The sequence below is a fragment of the Borostomias antarcticus genome (assembly GCF_949987555.1).
Source record: "Borostomias antarcticus genome assembly, chromosome: 23".
In the NCBI taxonomy this organism is placed as follows: Eukaryota; Metazoa; Chordata; class Actinopteri; order Stomiiformes; family Stomiidae; genus Borostomias; species Borostomias antarcticus.
The window spans coordinates 18,019,153-18,046,936 of record NC_140256.1 but is presented as its reverse complement, the minus strand read 5'-3'; the positions used below and the strand labels follow the sequence as shown (position 1 = coordinate 18,046,936).

The 27,784-nt window shown below is 48.9% G+C and overlaps 2 protein-coding genes across 4 annotated transcripts; both read right to left on the bottom strand.

Moving 5' to 3' along the window:
• Nucleotides 1-551: 551 nt before the first annotated feature.
• On the bottom strand, nt 552-3,685 carry LOC311324432 (beta-1,3-galactosyltransferase 2-like; the record flags this gene model as incomplete). Its single annotated transcript, XM_084456886.1, has 2 exons — nt 552-1,388; nt 3,593-3,685. The coding sequence occupies 2 exons, from the start codon at nt 3,683-3,685 to the stop codon at nt 552-554; spliced, it is 930 nt and encodes a 309-aa protein (XP_084313012.1).
• A 1,941-nt stretch (nt 3,686-5,626) lies between these two features.
• Nucleotides 5,627-27,355, bottom strand: tncb (tenascin Cb; the record flags this gene model as incomplete). 3 transcript variants are annotated; one of them, XM_084457255.1, is made up of 22 exons in its annotated part: nt 5,627-5,737; nt 5,879-6,042; nt 6,287-6,448; nt 6,630-6,726; nt 6,868-7,019; nt 7,200-7,332; nt 7,551-7,681; nt 7,947-8,090; nt 8,750-8,869; nt 9,147-9,290; nt 9,716-9,838; nt 11,147-11,422; nt 14,420-14,695; nt 18,366-18,629; nt 18,732-18,821; nt 20,073-20,258; nt 20,633-20,902; nt 23,549-23,702; nt 24,238-24,353; nt 24,644-24,907; nt 25,435-26,655; nt 26,869-27,355. In XM_084457255.1, the coding sequence occupies 22 exons, from the start codon at nt 27,353-27,355 to the stop codon at nt 5,627-5,629; spliced, it is 5,085 nt and encodes a 1,694-aa protein (XP_084313381.1). The 3 variants fall into 3 exon arrangements, with proteins under 3 accessions (XP_084313381.1, XP_084313382.1, XP_084313383.1); XM_084457256.1 differs by lacking the exon at nt 11,147-11,422; XM_084457257.1 differs by lacking the exon at nt 14,420-14,695.
• Nucleotides 27,356-27,784: the final 429 nt, after the last annotated feature.

Sequence of the window (27,784 nt, the reverse complement as noted above, 5' to 3'; positions counted from 1 at the left end):
ACCTCTCCTTGCAGTCCTGATGTTCAGCCATCTTCTGTCTCTCCAGCGAGAAGGTGTGAACAGGATATAATAAAGGTGCTCTACACAGTATGTTCTATGTTTTATGGGCTTAAGTTGAATTATAGTGTCAAAATGAATGTGGTCTGGTCTGTTATTGGGGCACGACAATCTATTGTCATGCTCTACTGGTTATTTCTGCTCTCCCCCTCTTCACATCACACAGTAAAAAGTGGTTGCATTGCGCCATCAGCTGTTTATAAGGTGTAACTACACCAGAGCAATCTTGTGGACATTTCTGGTAAGCCATACATTATCACTAGACATGCTCAGCTTAAATTGATAAAACAAGCAATTTCATTTTAAGTAATTTGTCATTTGGTTTATTTTATTCATCTTATGTATCAAAGAACCACGTTGAGGATATTGTTCGTTGATGACAATTTTGGCACTGTAAAAATTGTTGACCATAGTGTCAATCGCATCACAGATATTCTATAATGGAGCACTATTTGGGTCTTTTTCCATCTAGAAGAAAATGTATGGATTTAACATCAGCAGGCGAGATGGCCTTCGTGAAAATCCTGCCAGATTTGAAGCAACTCCTGCGGCTCAAAGCCGGTGACAATGACTCTGGTAGCATAAGTGCACCTGTCATAGTCCAATCGACGGATCTCAAACAGGTTCCTCAGGGTCATGAGACGTTGGGAGTACACAGGGCGGACACCTATCACACGCAGGCACAAACCCACATAGACATCCTCCAGGGGGATCATCCTCACAAACCTGGCAGCCCAGGAGATCTTCCTGGGCAGGTCCATGGAGAAGACATAGCCAGCCCCAGAGACATATGGAGGAAATGTGTCCTCTGGATAGACATCCTCAGGTACATACCACTTACTCTTCCTGTCCCTGCGTGGCCGGCCGTCACTGATGACTGACCCTGTGATGTAGTCATGCCTAGGAGAGTCCCCCAACAGATTACTCACAAGGTAGAACACATTGACAAATATGTCTGCATCCACTTTCATTGCGTATGAGGCTTTCTGACAGTGTGTGGCCAACCAGTTCATGACCATCATGGTCTTGATGGTCAGGTTGTGGTAGCTGTCCAGGAAGTCCATTTGAATGATATCTGCATGTTCCTGGCTCTCTCTCCTCAAGTTCTCCTGGGCGGAGGACTTCAGGCCGTCCTTGGGCAGTCCAACGTAAAAAAGAGTGAGAATATCCACGCTGGGTATTAATCCCTGTGCTCCCCATGTGTTTCTTATAGCACCCCTGGACTCACTGTCACTTGGGGCAACAGGAACCATGAGCACCAGGAAGGGATTTCTGTCCGTACATGCATCAAACTGATTGATAACGTACTTGTAGGTTTCTGGAGATATTACCTGGTAATGTTCCCGTGGTAAAGGATTAAGTGTAAAGTTATGTGTCCTGGATGGAGCAAGTATTTTCGACAAGATATAATTGACAGAAATAGTTACTACGCCTGCAATGATAAAGAACTTCACTAACCTCCAAGAATAAGTTATCTTCATTCTAATTATAATTTAATAGCTCTTAATCAAAGTCATTCCTCTTACTCAAATCATTCCCATGCTGGTAGACTGTCCCTTGTAGACATGTCATATTCTGAAGCAGCTGAGGTGATCTAGGAGTGAAGCGGCATTGTGTCAGGCGGCCACTCCCATGGATAAACAAGGAAATGACTCTCCCTCCAACATTGCCATGTTAAGGTCAAACGGGTGTGTTGCCTTACTGCTGATCAAGGTCCAGAACCTCTCACTTTCAGGCATACTGAAAAGCACAGGTTTATTGAAAATTTCAGTGAATATTGATTATGTATTATTATAAATTATTAATTAAATACATGGATGTAGCGGACTCTAGTGTAGACATAAGTCACCATAATTTGTGGTTTGGTCGGTGTATGTTTATCACGTAGTTCTATTTGTGCTTAGGGATAGGTAGACACGGGTCTCTTTAAGAAAGCAGTGCGTTCTGGGTAACGTTTGTGGGCACTGCTCACTGCTCACTGCTCTTGCACTGCTTGGCAGCAGACACACCTATATGAGTTCCATGGCCGCGCATGGTGCTGCGCAGCTCTGTTCCTGCTGAAATAGAAATGACGCGCGTTCGTGTACCATACCATACCATACCACTTTATTTATAGAGCACATTTAAAAACAACAAAGTTGACCAAAGTGCTGTACAAGTCAAACAACAATAACACACAAAGAGCACATAGTAAAACATACGCAGTATGTCACATGAAAAAGGACAAGTCTCTTAGGCCATGTCAGGAAAACGCCAAAGAGTATAAGTGTGTTTTGAGGCGTGATTTAAACACCTGCAGAGTGGGGGCCTGTCTAATATGCAGAGGTAGCTCTTTCCAGAGCTTAGGGGCGGCCACTGCGAAAGATCCCCCCTGAGCTTCAGCCTGGATTTGGGGACAACCAGGAGAAGCTGATCAGAGGACCTGAGGGACCTTGAAGGAGCATAGTGTAGCGAGAGAAGTGTTATCCCAATGGAATATTACTCAACATCCCATTAGACTAGTAAGGGATAACGTATGGCAGCCGGTCATGATCGAAATAAGAGCCTGACTATGCGTTAGGAACCGCCAAGGGGATTGACAGATCAGTTTATTCGCCATGTACAGTATATGGTTTAGGCCTATAGGAATTTGACTAGGGTAATGCCATTATTATCTTATGTAGGCTCGATCAATGTATGCCACTACCGTAATGGCATACACTGATCGAGACGACATAAGACAGGGTGCAGGACAGGATAGTGCAAAGACATGGGCGATTGGCCAGCCCAACTCGGCTCAAATTCTTAAAAAAATAAAATAAATAATAATAAAAATTTTCACTAATTAACACAATTATTAAATACATAATTGTGATTTGGAACTGGAACTGCACCTTTTAGCCTAATTGACTGGCACATGACGTCAGATGTGATGTCACAGGCTCTCAGCCTATATATACCTGCTACCTGTCATTTGAAGCTTTGAAGCTGCCTGATGAAGACCTAATGGTCAAAACGTTGCGATATTTTCAATAAAGTGGACCGGGAGAAATCAGTGTGCAGATCTTTCCTCTTCTCACGTATCACTCCAAGATCCAGCACCTGGCCTACTAAGGTTGGATGTGCGCACAGCTCTTTTGCCTTTCTTTCTAAAGTCTACAACCATTTCCACTGTCTTGATAGCGTTGAGCTCCAGGTTGTTTTGGACGCACCAGGAAATGGGCAGACTCGTCACCCTTGGAGATGAGTCCGATGAGGGTGGTGTTGTTCGCAAACTTCAGGAGCTTGACAGACTGGTGGCTGGAGGCGCAGCTGTTCGTGTACAGGGAGAAGAGTAGAGGGGAAAGAACACAGCCTTGATAATGTGCTGATGGTCTTGGAATCAAAGATGTGCTCGCCCAGTTTCACATGCTGCTTCCTGTCAGACAGGAAGTCTGATTCACCTGCAGGTGGAGTCGGACACGCACAGCTGGGAGAGCAGCCCTCCAGAGTGGGCAGAAGGATGGTGTGGAAAGCAGAGCTGAAGTAAACAAACACCATCCATCCTCCCGCCCACTCTGGAGGGCGTGCTCTCCTCCTCCCGCCCCCTCTGGAGGGCGTGCTCTCCTCCTCCCGCCCACTCTGGAGGGCGTGCTCTCCCATGTTCCATAATGACCGGCTCTTCGTACTTGAATAATGACCAGCTGGCCGCTTATTACACGACTGCTTATCAACAATATTAATACATATATACATACATATAATATACACAAATATTGATTGGGATATATTTTGATGCTTATTTAGATAACCGGTGGAACAGTGTTGGCCCTAGCAGTAGTCAGTCAATGTGTTCCTTGTCGAATCAGAATCATGTATTTCAGAACGCCATATATTATGCATATCTATAATGGAATAGCCTACTGATTAATATTCCATTGAGGAAAAATCGAGGTAGAGATGGACGTCTCTCATTATAGCTATATATAATATATCTCAGAGTATATTTTTTATATCCTGTATACCTGAAATATTGTTGTTTTGCGAGCAATGCGTAGACTATACTGGGCTGGTTATGTATTTGGAGACAGAAATTGAAGACTTGTCAATTTAAACAAACTTTGTTTTTATTGTAATACGGGTTACAGAGAAACACCTGTTGTTCACCCAGTTATAAACAAACAAAAATTTAAAACAAAACAAAAAAAAGAAACTTAATTTACACAGGTATTCCATAGGGGTCAGTGGTTTAGTCTCCTGCCTGGACAGGTGGGGAGGGGGAAGGGGGATTGACAAACAATTTCACTACTTTTGGTCTGCCCAAATGTGTTTCTCAACAAAGCATACTGTACCTTACGTCAACTGGAATGGGACATTTTGAGCATCCAACATCTTTCCTTTTTAAATCAACACAACTTTTTCCATATATGTTTTCACATTTTGCAAAAATGTAATCACCCATTTCATTATATATTGAATAATAGGTCCTGCCTGGGATTCATAAAGGAAATCAATCAAATAAAAGACATGAACTTGATTCTCTATGTCTGTCCTGTAGCTGATGCATAATGGCAGGACGTGTGTAAGACAGGCACAGTGCCTTCAGGGCCACACAATCAATGGAAACACGTCAGCCACACGTGCATGGGATGCAGTAGATGGTGATTTCCCTCCAACGTGTCTTTTGTTCATGGCCATATATGGTTTGAGATGAGTTTGATCTGATGAAGGGGCAGGCAAACGGAGGGAAGGAAGCGTAGAGCAACAAGGATGAGTCGCACAAACACAAATGAAGAACAGGCCCAGGGGACCTCCACATGACACATGACATAGACATCTGCCCAGGGGACCTCCACATGACATAGACATCTGCCCAGGGGACCTCCACATGACATAGACATCTGAATACAATTGGGATTTTTGAAGAGAATCCTCTTTTTTGTGTTCTTTTTTTTCTTTTTCTTTTTTAAATCATAAAACATTTGAATTGAGATGATTGTATGTGCTTCTTGGTGGAGTGTGCTTTAAAGAATCGTGTTTCTACAATCCAGTTTGGAGGTTACCGGTATTAGTGAAGAGGCCCTGACACCTAAACAAGACCACATGTAAACAGCCTGCCCTCCATGCTAAGAACCGCCTACGAACGGCCGTGGACGGACATGACATGCTGTCCATCAGTATCCTATGTGTTACGTGTTAATGCCCCAGCCCAGCCTCATGTACACCCCTCCACAAGTGCTGCAACGTGAACGTTAGGGGGAGTAAGGAAGATAAAAAGTTGAAGATACGTGGGTTTGGGGTGGTATAGAGTGTGCTCTCTTTGGTGCGTGTTGAATCCCTTTGGGGTGGCATTTAAGTCCATTATATCCACATCGAATTTGGCATAGGCAGCATGGCTACTGCACACAACCGTTTCGGGGGGGGGGCGGGGGGACTGTGGGGTTTGTGCTTTTTTTTTGTGGGCTTCTATCTGTGAGTGCAGGAGGGGTGTAGCATGAGGAGGCGGAGCTCTTGGCAGTGGCTTTGGTAGCTGCAGGGTGGGGGGTGGAGTCAGCAAAGGACAGAGGGGGCGGGGTCATGGAGTGGGGCGGGGCGGATGGGGCATGGCGCTTTATGATCGTTTCCTCCTTCCCTCAAAGTTCCTGAAGTTGGACGGCCTGATCTTCATCTCGGCGAAGTCGATGGAGTGCTCGTGGCCTTTCCAGTGGAACCAGTTGACACCCTGGGGATCGTGATGAAACATAGAATCAAAGCTTTAACTACACACAGTCTGCCATGAATGTTCAAGGCTCTTTGAAATAACACTCTCCCATCTTCAAATGGAGCGCAGGCGTGTTGGTGCCTGTGTGTACGGGGGCTGTACCTTGCTGTGACTATTATCTCCATATCGTCCCATGAGGTTGACGCGATGGCAGTTCTTATACCAGAAGGCACCCTTGTAGGACAGGGCGCAGTTGGTGACAGCGATGTCATTGTCATGGTCGTAGGTGGAGAACGGACGGCCATGGTGGTAAGTCATGGAATCACCTACAGGGGTAGACAAGAGAAGAAGAGAGGGAGAGTTGACTGAGGGAAGCTCTAAAGTGTATTTAAAACATACGGCTTAAAACTAAAGCAGTTGGCAGTAGCCATATTTTAGACTTACACTCACATTCTAATCACTTACAGTATTAAACTCAAGCGGCGGTTAGCTCAACTGAATGTGTGAGCCCAGTTTTTCCCACCCTGCTGCGTTTATGGTCTAAGTGAGTTTTAGGGAAACCAGGCTTACCTGCAGTACCACTGTAGCCTCCGACATGCATCTTGTAGCGGGTGCGGGGCTCGGAGACGGAGAACTTGTCGTACTGGGCGTAGGCCACCTCCCCCTTGTCTCGGAGGTCCACCCGCAGCTCGTACTGGCCTCCCGACGTGATCTTGTGAAGGTTGGACAGACCTGGAGAGAGACAGGAAACGTGGGGCTTCGTCAGGTTTGGAGAAATGGAGGAGACAGTGCTGTGCTCACAGGGGAATGTGGAACCGCTTGGCCGTTTTTAAACATTTTTTAATAACAATCGATTACAGGTAATCATCTGCCCCTACATTTGCACGTGTTTGAGATATATTTAAGAACTCACCCAGCCAGAATTCGTCATTCATGTCGCCGAAGCCAGCAGTATAGTTCTTCCAGTTGCGGAAGAACTCCAGTTTACCGCTCTGACGCCTGACGAACACCTGCAGGAGGAAAACCAACCCGCTCCGTCATTGTCATTATGGTCAGCTGGAATCCACTACTATTATTTTCATATTATTACAATATCTAAACAAGTCCACGGGGTGTTGGAGTTGAGTTGTAGGTATCAGTGAAAGACTCACGATCCATCCTCCTCCATCGGTGGTCATCTCACAGTAGACCTGGATGGGCTGGCTCTCATCTCCGCCCAGATAGATGGTGTACAGGCCTGAGGTGGTGTCTCCATTCAGCAAGGCCTGGGAACAGTCCTTGGGGTATTTGTACAACACGCCGACTACACACACACACACACACACACACACACACACACACACACACACACACACACACACACACACACACACACACACACACAGGATAAGTCACCCAATGACAGCAGCTGTCTAACTCTGGGTAGGTAAGGAGACATTGTCCCAGTGGGAGGTGGATGGAGACTGGGTGCTGGTGGACTCACTGGTGGTGAAGAGCGTGGAGATGAGGCGGCTCCTCTTCGGGCCGGCGATGGCCTGCAGTCGGACCGTGTACTCGGTGGAGGCGCTCAGCTGGGCCATGCTGTAGGAGGTGGCTGTGGGGCTCAGGACCACCTCCTGAGGGGAAGACGCCAGTCAGAAAACGTGCACAAAATCACAACAGTAGCAGAACACGCGCGCACGCTCAACACACAACACACACACACCCGCGCCACGTAGACAGAACTCCACACACTCAACACACAACACACACACCCGCGCCGCGTAGACAGAACACCACGCGCGCACGCTCAACACACAACACACACACCCGCGGCCCGTCGGACCCCGCTCACCCTGACGGTCCCGTCGGCGGACTCGAAGCTGAGGATGTAGCCGGTGATGTCGGCGCGCGGGGCCTTCCAGGTCAACGTGGCGCTCTCGGTCTGGATGTTACTGGCGGCCAGGTCCTGTGGGGCGTCCACATCTGGAGCACAGAGAGCAGGCAGGAGTCACAGGGCAGCGGGGTACAGCGCCGGGGCGCTAGAACGGCAGAGGGCCCGGGAGGCGGATCCGCAAGCATTTTGTCTACAGCGGTTTAACCGATTGATTCGGCTCATTCACAATTCCTGTCGTGACGAGTTTGAAACGGGCACCGTTTCACTGGACGCTGAGGGAGAAATTCTTGCTTTGCGAAACGCCTGGCGCTTGTGCGAATCCCCCAGCTGAACCAAACCACTCAAACCACTCACCGGTGGTGAAGTCGGTGGTGGTGGCGGCGCTCTTGGCGGTGTCTCTGACTGCGTAGATCTTGACTGTGTAGTGGGTGGCGGGGGTGAGGGAGCTCATCTCAAACTCCACAATGTTCCCCGACACTCGCTCCATCACTGGGGCCACTGGAGAGTACCACACACACACACACACACACACACACACACACACACACACACACACACACACACACACACACACACACACACACACACACACACACACACACACACACACAGAATGTAGATCAGCATGCTCAAGATAAGCATAATTGGAAGATTGATGAATTTTGTAAGTTTTAAAAACAAACATAGTGGACATGAAGACACGCAACGCCCATATCAAGTACAGCACATCCCGATAGAATAGAATAGAATAGAATTGAGAGAGAGCGAATAGAACAGAAAGTTGATTTGCCATGTGTAACAAGTACAGATACAGGCACATTGGAATTCTTGTCATCGCTTGTCCTTAGTATCTCATCAGTACTAACCAGTTCCTCATCCCAGTCCTAGGTATGCAGCTAGACATGGAAAGGTTCCCAAACTGGCAGTTTAGATGGACGAGTGAGTGAGTGAGTGTGTGTGTGTGTGTGTGTGTGTGTGTGTGTGTGTGTGTGTGACTGTGTCTGTGTGCATATATATGTGTAAACAGTATGTGTGTATGTGTTTATGTGTGTGTCTTGTGTCTGTGTTTTTGAATAGTTTTTGAGTGTGTGTGTGTGTGTGTGTGTGTGTGTGTGTGTGTGTGTGTGCATACTGTGTGTGTGTGTGTGATTGCTTACCTGTGTCTGCGCTGTAGGAGATGACGTATCCGTCGACGGTGGCGATGGCCGGCTGCCAGAGCAGCAGAGCCTCTGTGTCTGTGATGTTTATCGCAGTCAGACCGCGTGGCTTATCCAGAGCTGTTAATCACACACACACACACACACACACACACACACGCACACACACGCACACACACACACACATACACGCACAAAACAATATACAATAGAGCCACATTAGAGAGCTCCCAAAGGACCCAGCTATTGTGAGCTGCTGTAAGGAGGGACCAGCCCTCCACCCCAGGGCATCTGAGCACACATGCCAGGCTCAAGGGCCTGACATGCCAGATGCAGAGAGAATAGAATGTGTGTGTGTGTGTGTGTGTGTGTGTGGGTGTTTGGTTGTGATTCTCACCTGTGGTGACACTGTCTGAGGCTGGCTCACTCTCCTTCTGACCCTTGATAGCGGTAACGGTCACCTGGTAGGTGACACCGGGGATCAGGTTGGGCAGGACTGTCTGGGTCTTAGCTCCATCCACTGTCACAGTCTTAGGAGTGCCTGGAGACACACACACACACACACACACACACACACACACACAAGGACAACATACACATCAGAGATTCGATTCTGCATGATCGTCATATGACCGATGATCATTTCTGTCGGTGGTAGCTACAGCAGGACAACTCAAGCACAGCGAGTCGCTTCACATTGGACATCACACTCACATGGCCACCAGGGGGCAGACTGAGACTAAGATAGACTTAGACTCACGAGTCTACATAGACTTGAGTTGACTAGATTTACCCAGAATATATCTACACAGAACATCCCATTCACTCCAACCTGAGGAGGCTACAGAATGTACATTTTCTATAATGGCATATATGTGCAGTTATTATACAGTATCACCAGACACTGCGTTGGTGCTGTAATACAGGCCTGTATCTGTCATGGTTGGTGACTTCGTTGGAACTCACCACCCTGAGCAGCCACGTAGGTGACCCGGTAGCTGTCCACCCGGGCTCTGGGCGCAGTCCAGTGAACGGTGGCAGAGGTATCGGTGACGTCGGAGAAGCGGATGCCCTTGGGAGAGCCCAGCCCTGGCACAGAACAGCACAGATACAAGGGAACAACAAACAAAACACAGATGGAGGGTTAGGGACTCTGAATATAAAATGTGACGTCTCTAGAACCAAATAAACACAGCAACCAACCATTTCCATACTCTGTGTTCCAAATAATGTTATTTTGACGTAAGCAGACACACTAGTAAAACCCACTGGTTAAAGAGTGGCCAGAGAGACAGACTGAGACAAAGAGGCTGACGGAAGCTCCCGGCGATTGTCACCGCCACCGTATCTTGCGTGACAGACCCAGGGAGATTAACTCGCCCCCCGTTCCAGGAACACAAAAGTGAAACATGCGCCGCCAAACCCCGAGAGTGAAGCTATACCCCCGGGCGAAGGCAGGGGGACAGCCACAGATGCCCATTCATCTCAGACTCAGACAACTCCCCCCTCTGGACCACAGAACTGGGAAGAGAGCAAAACGAAGAGTGGAGTCAATCCCCCAGAGCGGTTCGCTGGACAGCCGTGATTGGCGCGTCCATCGGGCGGTGAGTGCTTGTTTACACGGACACAGAGGGAGTGTGTGTTCACAGATACTGCTGTTGGTTGGAGATGAGATGAGGGGGCTTCTGGCTGGACCCAGTGGAGCCACTCAGGAGGGCTGACAGAAAGAACCGTGATGAGACACCCACGTGCACACACACCCACGTGCACACACACCCACGCGCACACACACACACACACACACACACGCACACACACACACACACACGCACGCACACACACGCACACACACCCACGCGCACACACACACACACGCACGCACACACACCCACGCACACGCACACACACACATGCACACACAAACACGCATGCACACACACACACACACACACACACACACACACACACATAAAGACACATAAAGACACAGAAACACACACACACACACACACACACACACACCAAGAGAGACATATCACACACATCTGCTGACACAAGGCACACAAGGCAGCCTGAGCTGGTCTTAATCAAGATTTCATGGCAACCCAGGGACCCTCCATTAAAAGCCCTCAATTAACCTCCATGGGACCAGATTGCAGCCTTTAGTGCCTTGAACAAACATCACCATGATGTGGTTCCCTGTTAGTAAACAACAACAGCAACAATGCTGCAATGATAGATATTAACACAGGTATTGTTAGTTAGAGTCCATGCTGTTATCACAGGAGTACAAACTGACAACATTGAAAAAGAAGAAAGTACAATTTTACAATATCCAGAGAGTTCTCTGTTCTGCGGCCCTAATAGGCCACTGCGGTGTGACGTAATACCGTGTACCTGTTCTTGCCAACTCGGAAACCGATTGGGAGCGACGTCCCAAAATGAGTCCCAAGAGCGCAACTTTGTACTCGGTGTCCTCGCTGAGCTCAGTAACGACCGTGCTCCTCTCCTCGCCGCCCAGGACCACCTCCTGGGGCTGTCCCGCCAGGTCGCCGGTGTCGTGGATCATAATGACAAACGTATCAAAGCTGCCGTCTTGGGCCGTCCAGGCCAGCCTGAAGCTGTCCGGTGTGATGTCAGAGACCAGGAGGTCCTCCACCTGTGGCTCAGCCTCTGGGTGACAGGAGGGGTACATGGTTTCCTCTTCTGGGGACCTCAAGAGCACTTCAACATCTCAGCAAGATTACAGAAGAAATGGCGGGAGACGACAAGGGCAGCTCATACTGTGTACAGGTAGACCACCGTTTACTGGTGTCGAGCCCTATCAAGCAGGAGCGGGTTAGTGCGAATAATGGTGGGTCGTTAACCCATCCTGAAGAGAAAGAGATTAGTCTTGTGTTGTTGATGATTATGTTGATAAAAACGGCGCTGAAGGAGAGTGCGAGACACCTAGCAGTCACTGTGGTGGAAATCTGTGGTAAAAACGTCCATAATATCAGGAATGCTGTAACTCATCACCTCATATCAACCACATTCACACTACGGTTTTACAGGTGCTGTGATTGCAAAAGAGCAGCTACTACGGATCAGGATGGAAACGGAAACTCTCCCTTAATTTCTTCTAAGCTACCAGAACGACGTAGGCAACGACGCGCCTCCGTGGCTGTCTACACTACGTGTGTACAGATGAGCCAGTGTGCATGGTACTGTAAGAGCTGCCCGTGTAAACCAGTTATTAGCAGAGATGATAATGGCGGAGGAGGAGGAGAGACTGAGAGACAGCAGGAGAGGACAGCTGGTAGAGGAGGTGAAGTTCTACCCTGCTGGCCTCCTGCACCACACAGCGGCTAATTACCTCCACAGCTCCTGGAGAACGGCCACGCGGGGGGAGAGAGGGAGCGCTTTTCAAGAAGCTAGGATGGAGAGACGTACCCTATCTCTATAAGTGGACCGCTCGGCTCAGCCTCGGTGACACACACGGCTCATTAAAATGCTCCACCAAACGCCGGGGTCCTGAACTCGCGCGAAACCCCTCTTCTTTTAGGATTCCGCCGAGAGAAACGAGGCGTTTGTTACGAGCAGAAGCTCTGGAAATGGGAACCAGAGCACAGAAATCCCAGGGAGCTGCCACTCTTCATTAGTGGGCAGGCTGCTCAGGGCTGGACCGCCAGGGAGGGAGGGGAGGCCGGCGGCTCCGGCCCCAGGGAAAGCTATCTAGTTAGCCACTGACCACCCACTCCACTCCCTCGAGCTAGATTATCCACCCTCACAAAGAGGTGCCTGTTACCAGAGGAGGAACGAGGTGCCAGCTAGCCCTCTGGACAGGGGCCTGCGAGGGGCAGCGGCAGCAGGCTAGATGCCCCAGTTCTCCAGCCTCAGATGCTGATCTTCTTAGTAACTTACAGGACAGCTTGCGTCGATATACCCTGATACCCTCGCTGTGGAAGTGGCTATCATAGCGATTTCGATATTGTTTAAAAATACGAAGCCACTATACACTTGAACCAAGCTTTTACCTCGCGCATCTCTGAGGGGCTCCTTCCGGCTTTATGAGACTGTAAGACTTTTATGGTTCCCACCTTCCTGTTATTTAAAGCTCACCCCATCCATCACTTGTCACGCCTGGCGTGACTCTTCTACCAACTTGTTTTTCCGGGCTTCTTAAAGTAATGACGAATGTGCTTTAAACATATCTTCCAAGACAGATATACTGTGCGGATAATTCATCGTTTTTCATGGATGGAGCGTTGCTGATGGAAGCTGTGCGCTAGCCTCCCTGTCCATTAGCATTCAGACAATGGGCAGACTTGAGTGTATGCCACATTCTGCATGGCCCCAGCGAGCCCCTGGCAGCCCAGCGCCAGACCTGAGTGGCAATGCCAGCATGAGAATGAACAGCAGTCTGGGCTCGGGGATCTGGAGCTGCATACAGACAAGAGGCCTCACAGAACGAGACAAAAGCGCCACGGGAGTTTTCCTTCTGTCAATCCCACCATCTTTCATCCAGTCGTCGTCTAATCGACATGAGGGAATCGTTGGAGTGTGAGACGCTAGACTGATGTTTACAAGAGTTAAACATTGAAACAAGAGACCAATACCCTCAGAATTGTATCCATGTTTCTGTGATTGCATATAGCTGAAAAATATAATGCCTTTCATGAAAACATTCCAGGCCAGCTGGTTCCACAAGGAACTTCAAAACAAAGAGTAAGTAGGTCTGTGTGTTTGTGTGTTTGAGGGAGGGTAGGTGGTAGACTACCAGGGGTCTAAATGGTCTTAAATTACAGGTATTATTGCCTCTCAGAAGATAATGGCAGAAGTATGCAGAGGCCTAAGGTGTCAAACCAGATGGTTCAGATATAGAATGCTATACGTTTTGCAAACAGCACTGGGTCAAATGGGTTTGAGCTAAAACACTGCATTAACTATAAGTATCTTGCTTTCAATTTTCACTCTAATTAAACTTGTAAACCACGTACATATTTTATCACACTGAATGAAAACAGTAGATAATTAATACTCACTGACACCCTGTGGATTTTTTTTTCACATCCTATTGCTAATATTGTAATTCCCAGAATGCAAATGGTTGATAATGGCTATCCTTGGTCCTTGGTGTGGATGAATCAGTGCACCTGCTGGGCGTTAGAGCACAGCCCGGATCACATGACGGATCAGAGAAAGGTCCAGGTGCTGCGGAGCTGACAGGTTCAGACAGGATCAAGATTCCATCCGCAGGCCTAATGGTTTTGGTCTGGGTGGGACGGCTGACGGTTGGTTTCTTTTACAATCACAGCATCAAAGAGGGACACACACACACACACACACACACACATACGATGGGTGCAGAGGAGGTGGTATGGTTTGATAAATGGCTGAAGCATCTGGTCAGCGCAGAGATAAACCATGTTCTGTTTGTACAGTGCTTATAAACTCTATCAAGCCCAACACTTCCATCGCAGTGACTGTGAGGGTATCTTCCTGCTTAGTCTGCTAACCCTTTTAAGACCGTTAAGTTCTTCTAAAACGAACTAAGAAGCTCTGCTGATGTGATCACGGAGGAGTGATGCCCTACATGGCTGGATGGTGAAACGAGGCGCAGGTAGAGGTAGAGGAGGAGCAGTTAGAGGCAGAGTGAGGCAGCGCAGCGCCTCAGAGAGTACGGGATACCTGTGATGGTGTCTGCATAGACGGGCTCTAAGAGGGCCCCCTTGTACAGCCCATACAGGCTGGCCCGGTACCAGGTGCTGGGCGAGAGGCCCACCGCGCCCAGGCTGCGGGCGTCGGCGGGTACGGTGTGGTTCTGCCACTCCAGCCCCCCCTCCGCGTCCGTGATCTCTACCAGGAAGCCGTCAAAGGCCCCCTCTTCAGCGCGCCAGGACAGGACGAAGCTGTCCCACGAAACCTCTGACACGGTCACATTGGCCACCTCAGGCTTCTGCTCCTCTGGGTGGCAAACACAGTCAACACAATGTTAATGACTCCTGCACACAGACGGACAGACATAAGGATAGATGGTGACAGCAATGATGGATGGACCTCCTTGAACACAAACACATAACACACATACCGACACAAACACATAACACACATACCAACACAAACACATAACACACATACCAGCACAAACACATAACACACATACCAACACAAACACATAATGTACACTTTTGACAGAAGACCATGTGGAAAGTGAACATTCAGCTTCAAGAATATGTGGAAGCCATACTGAAGAAACACTGTCATCCCACAATGAGAGAATTCAACTCCCATAAACTTGGCAAGAAAATACATAATATCCTGGAGGGAAGGGGGGGTGTTGTCATTGATTACATCTCATTTGCATCTCAGCCACTTCACTGTGCCTCTCTGAAGGCAGACCTTGGCCGTTCCCATTTCCATGACAAACGACCATCGTGAACAAACGGCGTCGTTAGCCGCAGGCAGGCCACAGCTCCGTGGCGGGACCAGATCTGTCTGCATGCACCTCGCCGACTCTAGAGACTTGCTGAAGCAGCGCGCCTTATTAATGGTTCTGAACGAGCCATTAATTTTTGAAGGTCCAGTGTAGTCCGCCTGGGCAGAGGTACACGGTCCACTTCAAACCCGTGGAAGAGCCATGCAGTGCAGTGCACCCTACAGCGTGATCGGGGGGCTCATTGGGAGGTGTCAGCATTCGCTGAGTGAGAGGCAGGCAGCGTGCGTCAAGGCAACCATTACCGGCCTGTTCACCTCTCTCTCTCTCTGGAGTGGAGGGAGAGCAGAGTGATGGAGGGAAATGGAACGGAAGACAATGCTGATGAGCCAGACGACCTTTCCTGGCACCAGCCTCGCTGCTTATGGAAGCTCAGATGGGAGAGGAGAGCAGCGTGTGGTGTGTGTGCGTGTGCGTGTGTGTGTGTGTGTGTGTGTGTGTGTGTGTGTGTGCGTGTGTGTAATGATGAGGTGACGGCATTGAGTGCATCAGCTAGGAGAAAATGAGTCAATTCAAGCTCAATTACTATACTTTATGAATGTTTATCTGTCTGATTAACCTGAAAAAACCTACCTTAGTACCAATAATTTGTTTTTATATGAATGTGCATGTGCACTGACTCTCTTCCCATTGTCTTAATAAGCAGTTGGACATTGGTCTCAGGTCTGGCCTTCATATTTTACATGCAGATGTAGATGATCTCCATATGGAGAATGAAATTACTTTTTGTCACTCTGAGGTCATCTCAGATCCATGCAGGACAAAATAGTAATCTGGTCATGCAAAATAACTTAACAAAATAACATTTTGGCAACTGAAAACAAGATTGAATCAACTCTGATTATAAATAAACTCGAATTATTTTTGTTTTCAGTTTGTGTGGCGATACACCAAACAATCTGGTATTCCAAAGTAATTCTGAGCAGAAGCGTCATGTCTATAGAACTTGAGGGGGCACGTGCCCTATCAGATTTGGTTTAATTTTTTCTTTTTCTTTTTTTACATTTCTGTTATTGTTTGTTTACCATTACATTTTACAATGTGGAGCTATGATTATTTTCTCCACTGAGCTGAATGTATTATTTTAATTATGTCATAGACCACCTCGAAAAGCCACCATAACCTCTTTCAAAAAGCCAAACACCCTCTTCCCCGGTGGATTTGGTTTCTTCCAAATGAACACTGGACCTGGAAGCCCCCCCTCGCCTCGTCTCAGTTCTATTAATACATCCATGTCTCAGATAAACACGTTTTCATGGTCTGCTTGCATAGACTACATTTAGATTAAGGTTGTCCTTAACTGATGAATAGGTACTCCAAATATTAGGCTATTAATGATATTAGGCTTCATACTTCAGTATACAGTATATCATTCGGACCAATGCCAAGTGAGTAAAAAAAGTAGATTTGTTTTCCCTTAATTTGATTTTGAAAGTCCTTGAAAGAACGCTACCGGTAAGTTTAATTTCACACCGCTTGAGTGGCAACTGGTAGTGTGCTGTGTCCTGATTTTAAACTGCAAAAATGCACCAAAAACACTAAAATCACACGTGCCCCCTCGGTTTTTGGGGTTGCATGACGCCCCTGATTCTGAGTGCAGCAAAACAGAAAAAATGATAAAATAAGTAGGCCAGTATTCTATAATTCAAGTCTGGTTATTGACTCCCTTGACTAGTGCTGAAGATATTATCATTCAAACACTTCTCTCATTGTCCCAGACCTTCCGTTTACACAACAGCTCCCCACAACTCGACCAGTCCCTTAATCCACTGATTATCTTAAATTATGATAATCCTATCTTCTTGGCTCACAGGTTTTCTGTATCAACAACAAATGTCTGCCTGAGAGACAGATATGGTACCTTGGAATTACCAGAAGTTTGTTGTAAATGAATGTCGGTACTTCCTACTGCATTTGAAGAGCCCTCCTATTGCGAACCATCCTTGATCTGCAGAGGTGTAATATTTCCCCTCTGAGCTCTCCAGTGGGGCTCACACACACTTGAACTCAAATTCTTGTAATCCTTTCAACGCCTGATGATTGTCAAACACCAGACAAGCCCAGGCCTGGGGGAGGGGGGCGTTTCTCCTCCTACTCCCCCACCCCCCAATCCCTTTATATCCCTGCAAACGGGCATGCCATGGGCTGTGTTTGCGCTACGTGTCCGGAGGCGATAAAGCTTGGAGATTTCAAGACGGCGGATTAGAGGAGGGGAGATTTTGGAGACAATGTTTTAACAGGGCTCCCAGCATGTGGCCCTTTATCTGACAGACCCGCAGTTCATCGTGGTCAAATCGCACAAAACCAGAGGGTAATGGGCCCACGCCAACAATTATCACATGAATGAGCCTTGTATGGATCTCACACATGCACGCACAACACATGCACGGCACGCACGCACACATGCACATACATCAACACACACACGCACGCACGCACGCACGCACACACACGCACGCACACACGCACACACACACACACACACACACACACACACACACACACAGCCTCTATTCTACACCTTTGGCAGTGCGTTATCAAAAATCCAAACAAAAGACAATTATTCCGAACCGGACTAGTTTTCCCTCCTGCCATATCGCCTTTGCCCCCTTAGCCAGGCACTCAATGGGCACCGTATTACATAACTGGAAGATTGACTTCAGAGATGTTTGGTTTGGAAGCACCCCAACCGCAGAAACTAAAACATTTCACAATCATCTTATTTGTCTTTTCTTGTTTCACTAAAATAAACCCACATGCCATAAACGAGAGGTTTGAAGGGAGAGCCGAGACAGAGTGACTTGAGGAGAGGTTAACAATGGATCCAATTCATTCCCTTTGGCTGCTGGGCTGCTGAACAGAACCAAGAGATGGTTAATGAGGAAAAGTCTCAGAGCCGACCGGTACAGAACCTCATGAAAAACAGTTGAAATCCCTGTTGTGAGAGAGGCTGAAAGGGCTCTCTCTTTCAGACCTACACAGTGCATACACTGTCAACAAACGCCGATGATGGATGCTGGAAATTCCTCCCTATAGTTCCGTTAGGGGATAAATGGTTTGTCATTAGCTATCATAGCTGTGCGCTCAGGAGAACGCCGTTCTGTGAGAGGAGTGGACCACACCGTCCGCCCCCCGACTGACCTGTAGGCGCTGAGATGGTGGCAGGGACGCTCTGCCGGCGGCCGCGCTCGGCGGTGATGGTGATGGTGTACAGCATGCCGGGGCTCAGGTTCCTCAGGGTGTGCGTCTCGCCGCTGCCCTGGACCACCGCCTCCGCCTTGTGGCCGTCGGCGGACACGTACACCAGCCGGTAGATGTCCACCTTGGCCACGGACCTCCTCCAGGTCAGCCTCATGGTGGTCTCGGTCACCTCCACCACGGCCAGGGCCTTGGGGGGGTCCAGGTCTGAGGGACGACGGGTTGGGATTGGTTCCATGTTACATGACAGCATAGCGTAGCGATCGCTATCAGAGAACTGTTACATAGAAATAAGAGAAGGCATCTCACCGGTCACAGCGTTGGTGGTCGTCGGCAGGCTCTCGCGCTCATCCTTCACCGCCGTCACTCCCATGCCGTACTCCGTCCCCGGCCTCAGACCTTGGGGACAGAGGGACAGGGCTCACTGGGCTGGACCGTGTGGACGCAAGCTGCTGTTCATGTGAATTGGTGCTGGACTGAGTTTGAGATTGAAGGTGCGTTGGGAAGCACCCGGCCGTCGGCAGCTTCAGCAACAATGGAAACTGGAGGGGCTCTTGAGGGTCTAACTGCATCACAGATGGAGACGTTTAATTGCGTCTATCCTCAGCCTCTTCATTGTGGAGCCTTGCTTTTCTATTTGCATTGATGGATCTATAGGGCCTCGCCATGGGCCAGAAACAACATTCACTATGATACAAGAGGCTGCTGAGCATTGCAATTACACTGGATCCCTGGTCCAAATGCCTTTAACTCCTTTATTAACTCCCACAGAGGTCACCACACAGGAGTTTTGCAGCATGAAATTACACCTAATGCAGAGGAAACTCATTATCAATAAAATCACAAGCGTGAAGGCAATTACAGATAATAAGTGTGTGAAAAAACTGCTGAGGTGTGTGTGCAGAGGAGGGGGGGACTTTAGGTTGAATAGACACACTGCTTTATTTACAGGGGATGGGCCTCCCAAGGACAAAGACACTATTACCCATTTGGACCCTTTTTTTTCTCAGGGAGTCTAATCCTTCCATGCAGCGGCACATGGTTTAGAGAAACGCCGCGGCCTCAAAGAAGAGCCACATAATGGGACCAGCGCAGGGGAGGAAAAAGGCCCTTTTCTTGTTTGACCAGGATCTCACACTGAAACAAACAGCAGTGTTATTCCATTTAAGAGCTGAATGTAAACTCCCCCCAGGCTGTTTTCTAATATAGTGGGGCTTTTGTGGTCGAGCAAACATTTTGTGACACAAAAAACAATGAAGCCTCGTTCTATAAATACGAGTTGAAAACAGTTTTGAAAAAATGCAGGTGGAGCACCGCAAACGCTTCACGGAAGAGTTGGTTGAGCAAACAGTTTACAAATCATTTCTATTCATTTTCCTCCTATTCACGCTGGGGCTGTCGTGGAGCGTCTCGCCATCAAAAAGCTCCTTTTGAGTAACATTATTGGTTAGTCTCACTTCAAAGTAATGAGCCAATGTGAACTTGGGGCAAACAAATGTATGATGAGAAGGACTACAGCACTTCTAGCTGTGTCAGAAAAAGTCGACAAGTAAAAGACTCGAATTACATAAAACGTACAATTGCACACTGTACCACACAGCTGAACTACTCTGAGGGCGTGGTTTTACAACATCACCCCCCTGGTCTCACCCGTGATCTTGGCCTGGGTGGTGTCTCGGGGTCCGGGGGGGAACAGCATCTCTCCGTGTTCTCCCCCTGACAGGGGGCCATACTTGATGCGGTAGTTGTGGACCTCGGCCCGGCTGTTCCTCCACTCCAGGGTGATGCTCTCGTCAGTCAGTTCCACAGCCTGCAGCTCCCGTGGGGCGTCCAGGTCTGGAACACATCCAGACACACGGCGGCGCGTCAGCGGGGCCACGCCCCCCTCCCTCGTAAAACACCGCAGCAGCTACCAGTTGCGGTAGGTGTGGTCCAGACCCCCAGCCGAGCGCCCACCGCACACACCATATGCTTGCTGTAGTTGACCTAGCTCATTAAAGATGGTGTTCACAGCTTTTTGTGGGGGATCTAAGAGGCTCGTTAGCTTATTCAATTACGAATCTAAAATGATTCTGAAGAGTTATGCATCAGTTTATGAATAGCCACTTAAAAATGTGCGTTCACAAAAATCAGCCGGTGCGCAGTGCTATACATACTCGCATAGAATCCCTGGTCTCTGCCAGTGCCAGGGTCAGAGGCCGGAGTCGTACCTGTGATGAAGGACTCGTAAACCGGGATGCTGGTCAGCTCTCCGCGGCGGGCCATCAGGGAGACCTCGTACTCGGTGTCGGGGCTCAGGCCGCCCAGGTGGTGCTGGGTGTCGGAGGCGGACAGCTCCACCGTGTCCCTGGCCGCGGGGCGGCCGGCGGGGCCGTACGACACACTCACCCCGTCCACCAGGGCCACCGGCTGGAACCACGTCACCAGCGCCGTGGTGTCGGTCACGTCGCGCACGTCCACTGAGCTGGGGGCGTCGATCACTGGAAGGGGTTGGGCGGGACAGAGGCGGGGCAGGGGCGGGACAGGGGCGGGGCAGGGGCGGGACAGGGGCGGGGCAGGGTGTGTGGGGGGGGGGCATGTATATGAGTGATGAAGCAGGATTTACTGTAACTCGCAACTACTGTAACTCCATCAAGTGAAAGGCAGATACTGCACTCATACAGGTGCATCCCCAAAAATTTGAAAATTTAAAAAAATCCATTAGTAACAGTATTCATGTATTCTAGATCCATAACACACAGTGAAATATTTCAAGCCTTTTTTGTTTTAATCTTTATGATTGTACAATATGTTCAGTAAGTTCATTTAGACACTCAATATTTGGTGGGGCTCCTTTAGCACAAATTACTGCATCAACGTGGAGCGTGGCATGGAGGCAATCAGCCTTGACATATTATATATATATTTCACTACATGGAATGAATCTATAATATATGAAAATTTCCCTTTTTGAATTAAATTACGGAAAATAATTAACTTTCTACAATATTTTATTTTCTGAGATGCACCTGTATATTCAAGAGGTTGTTCATGTAATTGCGGATCAGGACCCGTAACCAGGAAAGGTACTTTTCTCCGGTGTAGATTGATTTGTCGCACACAAGTAACTGTAGGGAAAGTCAACCCTCTGCAAGAGGCTGATAAAACAGAGGATCTGCCCTGGAGCGCAGATCTGATCCTCTCCTGGGAGGCTGGCTTCCATGAGCCTGAGTGGGGATGGTTGAGCAATTGTGTGTTTATTGTGTGTGTGTGTGTGTGTGTGTGTGAATATCATAAAAACAACAGAGCATGGTGCTCACTCAGGTTTCAGATGTTCAACAGCTCCTTAGACCGTGAACGTTTAAATGGCATGCCAATAGTGTCAGTCATTGCTGTGATTTACAAACTCTCCTTCGATCCCACACAGGAAAGGGGGTGTAGAGGAGGAACGTCAGGTAGCTAATGGCTTTTCCTTGCATACTTCTGTTTAGTCTGGCAACACGCGGGTCATTCCTGAACCATAAATGCATACAGAGAGCCTGACCGTGCATTGAATGGACGGAAGGCAATAAAAGTTAGCGCAGAAACCTGCTCCACACATTGAAATTATTGAAATTATTCAGCCTTATTCCGATTTGTTGGAATAGAAATCTCACTGGGGTAAAAGCTAACACTGTTTCAGCTCTGATTTCAGGGCTGGAATGTTCCACAAAACCTTAAAGAAAATACATTCAAATGGGTCGGTGTGGTGTTTAAACCTCCCCTCGAGCCACCTATAAATAGCTTAGCTGGGGAAAGTGTCCAAGCTGGCAGGTGAGGTTGAGTTTCAGTCCAGAAACCCTTTTTATATCGATCCCGAACCCAAGTACTTCTCACTGATACAAGCCACTCAGCTTTACAGTGACAGCCCGGTGGAAATATGATTTCCTCGTCACTGTAAACCTTCTAAAAGGGGTTTGGGTTTGACATTTTACTACCTATGAAACATAATGAACCAATCACTCAGAGTTGGCATTTGAGAAGTTCTTAGACAGACTGTCAGAGAGCTCCAGTCTGGATGGCCAGGAGGATGGATGAGGAGAGCACTGAACTTCAAGGTGAAAATGTGTTTCTGTGTTTAGTCAGTGACAAGGCTGAACTGCTTCCCCCAAGTCTGTATTCTCTGGAAATAATATCGTCCAAAGCTTCAGCGGTCAGAATAGCACAAAACGGGTTTCAGGCATATTCCCATGCAAATACAGTATGCTGCTGTATGAATACAAGGATTATGTTTGAGGTTGGCAGGTTTTACCATATTTTAACATATTGCTTTCATTAACTGGTTTAATTGTGTGTAGCCAGCGCTGGCGAGGATGAAATATCAAGTGGTTCACTTCTAGTATTGATTGTATTACACAATTCTAATTGAGTGCTGATCCTCCGATCCACCATTCAAGCATGAGGGATCATAGACATATACAGTACCATATGCAGTACCATATACAGCACCATATACAGTACCATATACAGTACCATATACAGTACCATATACAGCACCATATACAGCACCATACACAGTACCATATACAGTACCATACACAGTACCATACACAGTACCATATACAGCACCATACACAGTACCATACACAGTACCATATACAGTACCATATACAGTACCATATACAGCACCATACACAGTACCATACACAGTACCATATACAGTACCATACACAGTACCATATACAGTACCATATACAGTACCATATACAGTACCAAACACAGTACCATATACAGCACCATATACAGTACCATATACAGTACCATATACAGTACCATACACAGTACCATACACAGTACCATATACAGTACCATATACAGTACCAAACACAGTACCATATACAGTACCATATACAGTACCATATACAGCACCATATACAGTACCATATACAGTACCATACACAGTACCATACACAGCACCATATACAGTACCATACACAGTACCATATACAGTACCAAACACAGTACCATATACAGTACCATATACAGCCCCATACACAGCACGGTTCTGCAAAACCTACATGAACATGTCTCAAAAGCCACAAATCTCAATAGTGAAGTAATTCAAATGATGAACCACTTGGTTCATGATGAACAGATACAGTACTCACTTGTGACGACATTCTTGCTAGCTGGGGGTCCGCGAGTCTTGTTCTTCACCACCTCCAGCTTGACCTCATACTCCTGTCCTGGACCCAGGCCCGACTGCTCGAAGGTGGTCTCAGGCCGGCCCAGAGAGTTCATGATCTCCCCGTTCTCCTCTTTCTGCCAACGCCAAACAGCACCAGTCATCAGCCACTACAAAAGTCTGGCCGCGCTACTTACTGTGTGGTGTGGGAACGGGACAGCCAAAATCATACTTAATAGGTCTCTGTGTAATGTAACTAGGGGCTGAGGAGGTACTGACTTTAATGAACTGCTGCTTTCATGTCCCAGTAGGACTATTTTCACGTCATTTACATAAGCTCTCGCAAAAGAAAACAAAGCATTTAAAAAACAATAATCGCTCTGTGCCGCATGATCGCCAGACCTGTCTACAGGAGCCCGGTACTGTAGCACATTTTCTCAGTTAAACTGCTGACTTTGAGACGACAGTCTTCGCATACTGGCTCAGCTTAGCTATTTTCCACAGGAAAATGATTGGGTCTGGGAGTGGGGGTCTGTCAGGGGGCGTATGGTTTCCACCACAGGAGAATGTGGATAATGATAGGCTGTGGGCTGGAGATTTCAACCTCCTTGCGCGTTATGTAAAGATCTACTGTATGAACAACAGGCTGGGCATGGGGGGGGGGTGACTTACGGTGTTTCTGAAGATGAGGTTCCAACTATCAAAGGGGATGTGCAGGGGGTCCCACTGCACCTCCACTGAGGTCTCCCTCACAGACTTGAATTTGAGACCCTCAGGCTCGGGGAGATCTACGCCAGGGGAAGAAAACAAATGAAGCCATGTCTGATGTTGCGTTTACTTAACCCCAGGGACACTAAGCACACAGACTCCTACACACCACCCTAATAAAGCCATAAAATACCAAGGGCGGCAATTTAATTACAGTGATGTCATATGTTTATATAAGCCCAGTCTCTGATTTGCCAATATAAAAGACTTAATTTGGCTTTTATGGAATACATTTTTGAAATGCTCTTTTGCCAGTTTTGAGTTATTTCAGATGAGCCGGAGTCGTCACAGGGCATAAGAGGGGTCTTACGTGTGGCCACTCTGGCACTGACAGGCACACTCCTCTTGTTGTTGAGGATAGCGTAGACGCTGATCAGGTACTCTATTCCAGGCTCCAGCTGTCGGATGTTGGCAGTCTTCTGGTCCCCTGGCACACGCAGGTCCAGCTCCAGACCACCAGGGGCGGTGGGCACATAGGTGACCAGGTACTCAGTCACCAGCATCTCGTTCACCCAGGAGAGGTCCACTGTCTCTGAGGTGACTTCCACCACTGTCAGGTCCTTGGGTGGAGAAACTACATGCAAACAAGGTAGGTTAGGAGAGGACCATGTACTTCAAAGAAGCACAAAGATGTATCTTGCCTATACGACTAGTCTGCTTGGGAACAAAACATGAGCAAATCATAAGCCCTATACTCAATCAATCGTGAAATTTCAACCCATGTCATAGAGTCTAATTGTCGTATCCATGTAGAAATATGATACATTTTCACCACAATAGCCAATTCCCAGCAGCATTTGCCAAACCATGTTTTAACATGTTTCTCTGATCTAAGTTATAGTGCAGATTATGATTACACAAACTAAACCAAATCATCAATTCACCATGAGGTCAACAACCATGGAAAATGTCACGTCACACCATATGTCATCATGACACCCACATCAACAGCAACATTATCCATTCACAGAAACGTTGTGTGGGCAAAGACATTAACATTCACATGAGGGCAGTCATGGAAATGTTCCTTGGAACTATACGCCAACGTAAACTACGGATGCAACGGTCTTCCCAGTGGGCACGGTGCGAGATCAGTCTTACCCTCGGAGCAGTCTTCTCCGATGAAGCCCTCGTCACAAACGCACGCTCCGTTCTCGCAGCGCCCCTGGTTCTGGCAGTCCCCGGGGCAGGTGAGTACCGAGCAGTCCTGGCCGGTGAAGCCCTCGAAACACACACACTTCCCGTCCACGCAGTACCCTCTATCCAGGCAGTTGTTCGGGCACGTCTTCTCACTGCAGTCGTCCCCGGCGAAGCCCTCGTTGCACACGCACTGTCCGTTCACACAGCGCCCCTGGTCCAGGCAGTTGTTGGGACAGGTGAGTTCTCCGCAGTCCTTGCCGGTGAAGCCAACGAAGCAGATGCACTTGCCGTCCACACACTCTCCGCGACCCATGCAGTCCTTGGGACAGGTCTTGATGCTGCAGTCCTCCCCGGTGAAGCCCTTGTCACACCTGCACTTTCCGTTGATGCACCGTCCGCGGTTCAGGCAGTTGTTGGGGCAGGAGAGTTCGCTGCAGTCTTCACCCTGGTAGCCGACGTCGCAGGTACACTGCCCGTTGATACACTGGCCCCTGTTGTTGCAGTTGTCCGGGCAGGACAGGACAGAGCAGTCCTCTCCCTCGAACCCCGGGTCGCAGATGCACCTCCCGTTGAAGCAATGGCCTCTCTCGCTACAGTCTTTGGGGCAGGTGAGCTTGGAGCAGTCCTCTCCACTGTAGCCGGGGTGGCACTCACACAGGCCGTTGACGCACATCCCCCGGTTGTTGCAGTTGCTGGGGCAGGTGAGCTCCCCGCAGTCCTCGCCAGTGAAGCCCTCGTCGCAGTAGCAGGTGCCGTTGATGCAGCGGCCGCGGTCGTAGCAGTCATTGGGGCAGATGAGCTCGGAGCAGTCGAAGCCGGTCCAGGGCTCATCGCACACGCACTCGTCCTCCACGCAGCGCCCGCGCCCCAGGCAGTTGTTCAGGCAGTTGGTCTCGGTGCAGTCCTGGCCGATGAAGCCCTCCTCGCAGAGGCAGGCCCCGTCGATGCACTCGCCCTTGTCACCGCAATCTAGCAGGCACATTTCAATGCTGCAGTCATCGCCGTCGAAGCCTTCGAAGCAGATGCACCTGCCGTCCACGCAGCGGCCCTGGTCCTGGCAGTCGTTGGGGCACTCCTGCTCGGTGCAGTTGGGTCCCTTCCAGCCAGGCTCGCACACACAGCTGCAGGTCTCGGTGCTGTAGTTACCACGGCCGTTACAGTAGGGCCTGGTGGCCACCTCACCTGAGGAAGCAGAGAGGTGGACAACATACGGCAAGTGTCATCAGGGGGCTCACAAAACAGCAGCAACGAAACAAGGGATATGCAAGTTAGCTCAGTCGGTTTGCACATCTTGGCTACAAAACCACAGGATTCAATCCCTGAAAGGGAGCGCTAAGATCTGGGCCGTAATAATATTAGAGGGGACTCTTAACAGCATTAGAGACGGGCCTTTACCTGTGACCTGAGCTCCACAGCAGCCTGCTCCGCTGGAACACTGCTCCCTCAGGCTGGACACCTCGGCCTCCAGCATCTCCAGCCTGCTCAGGAGGCCCTTCAGGTCTGGCAAGTGGCTGTCACAGCCGCAGGCCTGCTTGGGGATGTTGATGCGGTGGGTGAAGACGATCTGGTTCTCCCCATCCACCGTGTGCTCCATGTGCTGCATGTCAGACTGCGGGGCCTTGGGGGGCGGAGGGGCCTTCACCTCGACACCCCCCGGGGAGTCCAGGTCCACGGAGCAGAGGGAGCTGGAGGGGACGTTGATGTTGTAGACGTGGTTGAACACCACCGGCTGGTCCGGGCTGGGGAGGGTGATGTTCTCGGAGGCCTGGGGCGCCAGGGTCTCCCGGCGGTGGCGGATGATCTTCTTCACCAGGCCAGCGTCGGAGAGGTGGAGGAGGACGGCCACGGTCACACAGCCTAGGAATAGGCCTTTCATCCCCATGGTTGCAGCCTGTCACTCTGGGCTGGCTTCTCTCAGCAGCAGCAGCAGCAGCAGCAGGGGGGGGAGGAGGCTGGAGTCGGTCTATGCCCTTGCACAGATGCCCTTGCGTCCTAGATTGAGAGACAGCCATTATGAGTATGAGATAATGGCCCAAAACGACTATAGTTGTTTATGAATGAGATGGTGGTCGATACATTTTCCAATCCACTGAATATGAAATCAACAGTTTAACTCCAGATCCACCGTAAAAAACAAAACAACGCCCCCCCGAATCCCCTGTTGACTTTTCCTGTTTGCCCTTGCCAGTCAGTATGGATCCAACAACACAGGTCCATCCACCTGGGACCATGTGGTTTCAGAGAAATGTCATAGTATCCCTCTAAAAGCAATTAACCTTCCACAGATGCCCTCAACAAAAGACCACCTCCA